The sequence below is a fragment of the Brassica oleracea genome, chromosome C4 (assembly GCF_000695525.1).
Source record: "Brassica oleracea var. oleracea cultivar TO1000 chromosome C4, BOL, whole genome shotgun sequence".
NCBI lineage: Eukaryota > Viridiplantae > Streptophyta > Magnoliopsida > Brassicales > Brassicaceae > Brassica > Brassica oleracea.
The window spans coordinates 26,237,464-26,247,133 of NC_027751.1; the positions used below are offsets into that span (position 1 = coordinate 26,237,464).

Sequence of the window (9,670 nt, forward strand, 5' to 3'; positions counted from 1 at the left end):
TTCTTTTTTTTTTTTTTTTTTTTTTTTTTTGATAATTCAGGTATCCGGACCTTAGTCCGACTATCCCACCTCGTCCAACCGGAACTGGCAGGTCCTGGCGGCCAAACGGAAACCATGTTAAATCCGCTGTGGCCGGGTCTCGAACTCGTGATGGCGGGCACCTCAGCCGAGGTTCCTATACCACCAGACCACCTCAGCCGAGGTTCATCACTTTCTATTACAAAGAAGAATAGCCTAAGAGATGAACCGGAAGTAACGTAACGTCGATGACCCAAAGAAGAGGTGTGAGGGGACTAACCTCTCAGTTGCCGCAAGCTTCCAGAGAGAAAAGCGGCTTGCCGCGAGCTTCCAAGGAGAAAAGCGGCTCAAACCTTGAAGCAATGGGTAAAAACCTACAACTTCCAAGAGACTCAGTCATTAACACAACCACAAAAAATACATCATGATGCTGCAAACTCATTCAACATCGTCCCACCGGCAGCACGAGGAGTCCACAGATAGTCGGTACCGTTGTTCGGAACGGTAAACTGGAGGTTGCTGCCTCCAACCTACAGCTTCCAAGAGACTCAATTATTTTATAGTTTATGGACCAGGCCAAAGTCCTATATACATTTATATACTTTTGTCAAAATGTCATGGTCTTTGTTAAGTATACATGGGGTACTAAATATAAATAAAGTTGATAGGGAGTACTACTAATTTATATCTAGATACGTACGTGTCACAGCTATGCTCAAAGATCATGTTTCCGACAAAAAAATCTCTTCAAAGAGTTACATAAACATGGAACGTGAATTGAAATGTGGATTTTTTTTAAAAGACGGATGGAGATATCAGCTAATATGTATACCACTAAATCACAAGTTTCTTGTCTAATGACAATGCTCGTGCTTACAATACAAATACAACACAAATACAACCTTTCATGTGTTTACATTTTTACGTGTTTGTATAATGTTATTTTATTGTATCATTTGTATAATGTTATTTTATTGAATCAAACCTGTGAAACCAAATATTCATATACAAAACCGGGTAAATAGGAGATTAGGTTATAACAGGACCATGGATTGGGGCTTTGTTGTCCTTGAAAGCTACACCATGACTAGTAACCACCTCAAATTCCTCAGATTCATTATTATTCGAAACCTGCCTTCTCAGTTCAACACAACCACAGTAATCTACTAAGTACTTAGTTGCGTCATTGAAGTATTTGTAAAGTATAGTACCTACTCCCCCCCCTGCAAGATTTCCAAAACCCCCAAAATAAAAAACGGTTTCAAGATTAGAGAAATGTTGTTTTTGAGTTAAAACTAAAAGCCATATATAATTTATTGCTTACAATGAGTGACTAATAACAAATTTTCAGATGGATACTTGTCTGCAAGAACCTTCAGTGTACTAACATATCGTTCTTTAAAGCCTGCCGCAGATTCTTCCCATTGTGGCAACTAAACACAACCAACATAGAATCGAGGAAAAAATATATAATATCAAGATTATACTCAAAGAAATTAAGAAGAAGATGAAGAAGGATGTTCCAAAACATGTCGTAGAGAAAGCACCTCTTTACAAGCCATATCCACATTAATGTCAACTGTTCCCTCAGGAAACATAGCTTGTAGATCTGAAATCTTGAAATCAAACTTTCCATCTTTGGGAGCAACCTCACTCTTAATAGCCACTGTGTTCAGTATCTCGCACAATCCAAATTCAATAGCTACCTGAAGCAGAGGAGACAAGGCATAAAGCAAATGCTTCAATAAAAATGATCATACTATATATTGGGTTTTGAATTATGTTAGTAAAAAATAAAAGTATATATTACGATACATCGCCAACTAGCCCTGGAACTTTTATCCGAGATCCGGATTCGATCCGAGATTCGATCCGAGATTCGATCCGAATCCGATCCGAGATTCGATCCGGATCCGATCCAAAAATCCGGATATCCGGAGGGGCCGAATCCGGATCCAGATAGTAAAATGTTGGATCCGTCAAAGCCGGATCCGGATCCGGATATTTTAAATTTTTAGTCTGGATATCCGGATCCGTAAGTTTTATTAATAACTATTTCCAAAATAGTAATATCCATATATAAAAATTAATTTTATTTAATATATTTTTATTTTTATAATAGTGTATATAAATTTTATGTAAATTTGTAATATTATACATAGAAATAATTAAAAACATTATATATATTTTTATTTTTAAATTATTGTTAATATTTTATATATATTGATATTATTTTTTATTTATTTTAAGGATCCAAATCTGGATCCGGATATCCGCCGGATATTACAAATTTTAGAAGAATATCCGACACCCAGATATCTGAGAACCCCGGATCTGGATGAGAATAGTAAAATTATGGATCCGCCGGATAAGGATCCGGATCCGGATACCTTAAAATTGCTCGGATACCCGATCCGTCTCAGGCCTATCGCCAACACTAGTAAAAATTAAAAATTACTAGGTACGTTCGTTCCAAAAAAAATATATGTTCTAGAAACAAAAATGTTTCATATATAAAAATATACATTTTATATGTTTTTATAACATTTATATTATGTAATAATAATAAATTATAAATTTCAAAAATAATAAGTAAGCTCATTAAATTCTTATTAGTTGTATTTTATTAAAAATTAGTAATCATATAAAATGATGTATCTGTAATATAAATTTACTGTGGTTTTTTCTAATACGTGTGAACAAATGAATATAGAGTGTTATATATTGTCTAACCTTGAGCTTAGAGTTATATATGGAAGGCACATCTTTAGAAGACATAGCGTTGTCATCGAGATTGACGGCTGAGAGAGCGGCGACGACTTGAGCAGCGGTCTGGATGCAGCGGAGGAAAGGAGAAACAATGACACGGTGAATCGGAAACCCAACCTGAGATCGGATTCTTTGACCGGTTTGAAAGGCTCGAACCTTACCGTCGTGAACGAGCGGAGGATCCCACGGTCTCACAGCGGTTGAAGCCCAAAGTGGCTCGCAATGGTCGGCTCGATCACCGTGGCGCATCACAATGACATTTTGGTGGCCATTGATTTTTCCTTTAGCAAACTCCATTGCTCTTTTTCTTTGAGGTTTTTTGGCAGTAGCAATTGGATGTATTTATACATGCAACGATCTTTTGTTTTTGTTTTTGATGTAATAAAGTTTATTCCACAATAGGAAATTGCATGGAAGAGCATCATTACACGATAAGTTATTGTTTTAGTTTGCATGACTAATTGAAATAACTACGAAGTTTACACTAATATAATCCAACACTATAAGAAAGTACCAAGCATTAACCGATTAAAACGGTATTCGAATTAACAGATTTCATTGTTGCTCTGATTGTTAGCCGTGGTGTGACCTTTGGAGTACGTTAGACGTTGATCATTGCACAATAAGTCATTTTTTTTTTTTAGAAGAATCAGTGAAATTACAACGAAGTTTACATCTTATATAATCCAGCATTCATATACAGAAACCATCAAGAATGAACTGATTAAATAAATAAATCGTTAATTCGTAATTGAACTGCATATACAGAAACCATCAAGAATGAACTGATTAAATAAATAAATCCTTAATTCATAATTGAACTGCATTCTCCATTTTTGGTCAACTAGTACATCTTTTAACTTTCTACAATATATAAATTTAAGTAATTAATGCATAATAGCATACTGTAAAATCAGTTCCACAAAAAGAAGCATTTGTAAAATCTTATATTCTAATAAGATGTGACTTGCTATTAAGTAGTCCAAATAAACGCATAGACGAAAATGAAATGCATAGAGGTAATAAACATATAAACATTGTTATATATTAGTCGGATCTACTGGCTGAATAACAGAGCAACCTCAGTGGAGAGGTTCTCAAATTGAGTTTCTAAGCCACAAAATATTGTTATTTAATATGTTTTATTATTTAATTAATTTCATTTTTAAATATCTAAAAGATGACAGGGATGACTAAAGGTATATCTATCATATTAGAATTTGTAATTTTGTATCTATGTCTCTCTGCTTTTATATTTTTAATTTACTTTAGCTATCAAGTGAGAACTCACATTCGAATTGCTTTAAGAGACATTACGAAAAGTGGATGTTATGAACTGATGGTGATTGGTGAATAGAGTTAAGAGCACCACCACGCCGTGTGCTTTGCTCTTGCGCTTCTCTCATGCTCTTATCCTCGAGCCCGGCTCTCCCTCTTTAACACCTCTCAACCCCCACAGCAAACCAAGTATTCCGTACTCAGCTCATTCTCGACAAGACTCACCCGAATCACGACGACAGTTCCCTCTGATGATGCCTCGTGCTCCGATGTCTTGGGTGCGATGATGTGCCAAAGGAAAATCCTAATCTTAGTGGGCCTTATGGGTTTGGGCCTTGCAACCGGTTCACCTAGCCGGCCTCCCTCTTTTGTGTATCCTCCTTCCCATAGCCCGAAAATACTTTCTTGTGGTCTCGTACCACAATTCCCTCCGTCTGTGTCCATATCAAGCTTTGTAGTGTCAAATTCTATTATGGAGCGGGAGATGATGTTAGGTTCTGCCAGAAGTATCACTGAGTATGTTCTCTAATATATATAAGATTCACATAGTCTTTTCAGAGATCACTGTTGGAAATAAGGCTATTTGTTTACTGGACTATTTAGCTTGTTCTAGCTTTTCTTGGGACTTTGCAGCCTCCTCTCAAACCTATTTGCTTGGTCTATCAACCTTGTTTACGGCTATGTTAAGCTTGCTGGAGATTTCGTTTTTTCAGGGATACAAGTGAAGATTATCCATGGACCTCTTCACATTGAGCAAGTCTCTCCCGCCAACATTCATATCTTATGTTTTAGTGTACTATCTTTGTTGTTCAGCTTACCGTTGAGATTAACTCTGGGTTTTATCGTCTTACCATCTAGCATGGCTCCGGTTGTAGCCCCTTAAACATTTTGAGTTTTTATATATTTTGGTGACAAGGAAAAAGCACTCCAATAGAGAGTTCTAGTTTAAGAATTCCAAAAGTACACATAATATTATATTATATATGTGTATGTAATTGCATGGTTCTAAATTTTATGGAAAATCCAACCCAAAATATCTAAAATTAATATGTATTTTTAGTCTCTAAGCTAGAACCAACCCCTCTCTTGTGTATCCTCCTTCCCATAGCCCGAAAATACTTTCTTGTGGTCTCGTACCACAATTCCCTCCGTCTGTGTCCATATCAAGCTTTGTAGTGTCAAATTCTATTATGGAGCGGGAGATGATGTTAGGTTCTGCCGGAAGTATCACTTAGTATGTTCTCTAATATATATGAGATTCAAATAGTCTTTTCAGAGATCACTGTTGGAAATAAGGCTATTTGTTTACTGGACTATTTAGCTTGTTCTAGCTTTTCTTGGGACTTTGCAGCCTCCTCTCAAACCTATTTGCTTGGTCTATCAACCTTGTTTACGGCTATGTTAAGCTTGCTGGAGATTTCGTTTTTTCAGGGATACAAGTGAAGATTATCCATGGACCTCTTCACATTGAGCAAGTCTCTCCCGCCAACATTCATATCTTATGTTTTAGTGTACTATCTTTGTTGTTCAGCTTACCGTTGAGATTAACTATGAGTTTTATCGTCTTACCATCGAGCATGGCTCCGGTTGTATCCATTTAAACATTTTGAGTACCTTTAAACATTTTGAGTTTTTATATATTTTGTTGACAAAGAAAAAGCACTCCAATAGAAAGTTCTAGTTTAGGAATTCCAAAAGTACATATAATATATATTATATAGTACGTAATTGTATGGTTCTAAATTTTATGGAATCCAACCCAAAATATCTAAAATCAATATGTATTTTTAGTCTCTAAATATAAAAGTAATATATTAGTAAACATGATGCATAGTTAAAAATATTAATCAATTTTGAATATAAAATATTATAAATATAAATTAGTTTCTTGTTTATATGGATGGTTTATAGATTTTTGATAGTTTTAGTTGTTTTTATTGGTTTAATAACTTTGAAATATAATCCGGCTATTTGGCCGGTTCATGGTCGAACCAATTACTAGATCAACCCGGCTATATAACCGGTTCATGGTCGAACCCGGTCCAACCATCGGGTCGGTCCGGTTTTAAAAACACTGACTGGAAACAATCAAGAAATTAATATATTCTCCTTGATAAGTCATGTCTTTTCCATTACATCCAAAAACGTAAAGTTTGATGAAACCAAATGCAAAGCCTTGAAAGAAATCGTATTTTAAATGGCCAGCAAACTGCCAGAAGATTGTGGAGGCAATGAATGTATATTGCATGTCTAAGAAAGAGCTTCTGCGTTTGGGATCGCTCCTTGATGAGAAGTGCAAGTGCCCCTCCTACGTGAAGGACACACGTAAGGTTTATCGTTGCTCCCAAATAATAGCAACGAGAAATGATAGCTATGCTTTTAATCTCCTTAAATTTTCATTTCATGTTATTGTCGTTGTTGTTGTTTCTACTCTGCTTATAGTATTCCCCTTCAATAAAGTAGTACAACATTTCAATTTATATTTTAGAATGATATCTCTGATAAAAATGAAACATAGATTACATCAGTGGAAAAGGGAAAAATGAAAAAAAAACCAAAAAAAATAAATAAAGAGATCGAACCATAAATATGTAGGTGTTTCGAAAATCTATGGAAGAGAATGAAAAATTATTAAATCATGTTTCATTGAATCTAACCGTCAAACAAAAATATTCATGTAAAAGCCGTCTAAATGGGAGATTGGATTATAAGAGGACCATGAATCGGGGCTTTGTTGTTCTTGAAAGCTACACCATGACTTGTAACCACCTCAAAGTCCGCAGATTCACCAAATCCATCATTATCCATAATCTGCCTTCTCAACTCAACACAACCACAGTAGTCTACTAAGTACTTAGTTGCGTCTTTGAAGTATTTGTAAAGCACAGAACTTACACCTCCCCCTGCAAATTCCCAACCAATAAAATAAACGGTCTCATGTTTAGACAAATGTCGGTTTTGAGATAAAACTAAAAAAACCACGATGTTTTTGCTCAGAGCATCTCCAATATACATTTCTATATTTTCTTCTAAAATGAAGATCTCTATTATAAAGGTGGATTTGCTCCAATGTATATTTCTATAATAGAGTTCATCTATTTTAGAGAAAAATATAGAAGAATTTTACTTTTTGTCTTTATGTTTGGAGATAAAAATAACAATTCTTCATATTTTTTCCTATAAATAAAGGAATTCTATTATAGAGATGTGCATTGAAGCAAATTTCTTCTATAATAAAATTTATCTATTTTAGAGAAAAATATAGAAATAAAAATATATGGGTGGGTTGGAGTTGATCTTACAGTGGGTGACTAGTAACAAATTCTCTGAAGGATACTTCTCTGCAAGAATCTTCAATGTATTAACATATCTTTCTTTAAAGTCTTCCACAGATTCTCCCCACTGTGGAAACTAGACACAACCAGCATAGAATCGTGGAAAATATAGTCAAAGAAATGAAGAAGAGATTAAGTAGGAATCTTCTATAAGAATGTTGTAGAGAGAGTACCTCTTTATAAGCCATTTCCACATTGTGATCAAATGTTCCCTCAGGAAACATAGCTTCAAGATCTGAAAACTTGAAATCAAACTTCCCATCTTTGGGAAGAACGTCACTCTTAATAGCCATTGTGTTCAATGTCTCGCACAATCCAAATTCAATAGCCACCTGACAAGGCATAAAGAGCATCCCTAATGCTTCAATAAAAATGATCAACATACTTTTTGAAGTTTCAGCTTACAAAATTAGTAAATTTATCATATAATTCAATATATATATACGTACTTTGTGAATTAATACGATCTATCAGAACTCAGATATACGTACTTTGTAGGTATATATTATTTTTCGTCTACCATTCATATACACATATTAGGCTTTCACCAACATTAGTAAAAAAAGTAAAAGTATATATTATGATATTGATACATCACTAACATTAGTAAAAAGTAAAAAACTACTAAGTCTACTACTATATTACATTCTAAAGAATTAGTGTTCTTGTCTAACCTTGAGCTTAGAGATATCGATGGAAGGCATAGCGTTGTCATCGAGATCGTCGGCTGAGAGAGCGGCGACGACTTCGGCAGCGGTCTGGATGCAGCGGAGGAAAGGAGAAACAAAGACACGGTGAATCGGAAACCCAATCTGAGATCGGATTCTTTGACCGGTTTGATAGGCTCGAACCTTACCATCGTGTACGAGCGGAGGATCCCACGGTCTCTCAGCGGTTGAAACCCATAGTGGCTTACAATGGTCGAGCCGATCACCGTGGCGCATCACGATGATGTTTTGGTGGCCATTCATATTTGATTTAGCAGACTCCATTAATGCTCTTTTTCTGTGTGGTCTTTGCTACTAGACATGGGAGAGGTATTTAAAAACAAGTGACTCTTTTTTGGTGTAATAAAGTTATAACGAAGTGGTGTCTTTATGTGGAATAAAATTCTACATAAAGGAAATTGCGTGGAAGATCATTAGATTCTTGTTTTTACATGACTCACTGAAATTACTAAGAAGCTTACATCTACATGAATCCAAAATTACTAGAAACCACCAAGAATTAACCAGTTAAAATAAAATAAATAAATCGTAATTGAACTGCATTGCACGCTTATAGCATTAAACATGGAAAGATTAGTACAATCTAGATGACATTCTTTAACTACGTACGAGTGTGGTCTCTTTTTTTTTTTTGTGAAATCTTATTCACAAACGAAATTGCGAGGAAGATCATTACATGAAAATGATAAAACTTTTGTTTTACATGGCCCATTATTTTTTTTCTTTTTTTTGAAAAAAATTAATTTTAACGGCAATTACTACGAAATACAGATTTATTATTATATGATCCACCATTTTCAAAAACCACTGACATGTTATAAAAGTAATGAAAAAGTCTATCTTTATTCATAACATAGAGATTCCTTATATATGATATTACACCGTCATAGATAAATGAAAAGATTACAAATCATAATTTCTTGGTTATGAGTCATCCACAATCTGGTTCATAACACTCCCCCTTGGATGCCATAACCATTTAGAGCTTGTAATGTGCTTTAATGTTGTCTCATTAAAACCTTACCAGGAAAACCCAATTGAAATAAAACCATGGTGAAGGAAAAAGAGTACAACACACATTACTCCCCCTGATTTGGACATTACTGAAGGTTCCTTGGACCTTTCCAATTTTCTGCAATCCATGGGTGATGAAGATCTTGGGCAAAATATGTTTCGTCCTCGAACATGATAGTTGATTCTTCTTTACCATCGGTCATGCCACAATCTGATCGAACATATTGAGTCATCGACCCCAAATACACACACACGAAATCTTGGATGATGTTGCTATGATATGCATGTACCACCATGTGTAAAACATAACATGTCTGAAAAACAAATCAACAAAACCAAATAACCCCTCTTTAGGCTGGTTAGTATAAAATAAACCAAAATCAAAGGCTTCTTCATCGTCCTTCTTATGGACCAATCAGATCAGTGTCTAAAACAAGACTTCTGCATCGTCCATCTCAGGACTAAATGGACTTCTTTATCGTCCACCTTTGGACTGAATGGATCAGTGTCCAAAACAAGTGATCTCAC

The 9,670-nt window shown here is 35.1% G+C and overlaps 2 protein-coding genes across 2 annotated transcripts; both read right to left on the reverse strand.

Moving 5' to 3' along the window:
• Positions 1-984: 984 nt before the first annotated feature.
• On the reverse strand, positions 985-3,084 carry LOC106336561. Its single transcript, XM_013775413.1, has 4 exons — positions 2,752-3,084; positions 1,566-1,724; positions 1,343-1,451; positions 985-1,241 (listed from the first exon to the last, which is right to left on the reverse strand). The coding sequence occupies exons 1-4, from the start codon at positions 3,082-3,084 to the stop codon at positions 1,048-1,050; spliced, it is 795 nt and encodes a 264-aa protein (XP_013630867.1). The 3' UTR covers positions 985-1,047.
• A 3,480-nt stretch (positions 3,085-6,564) lies between these two features.
• On the reverse strand, positions 6,565-8,451 carry LOC106336560. The gene is made up of 4 exons (XM_013775412.1): positions 8,075-8,451; positions 7,574-7,732; positions 7,368-7,476; positions 6,565-6,968 (listed from the first exon to the last, which is right to left on the reverse strand). Exons 1-4 carry the CDS (start codon positions 8,390-8,392, stop codon positions 6,754-6,756), a joined length of 801 nt encoding a protein of 266 aa, XP_013630866.1. The 5' UTR covers positions 8,393-8,451; the 3' UTR covers positions 6,565-6,753.
• Between the last annotated feature and the right edge of the window lie 1,219 nt (positions 8,452-9,670).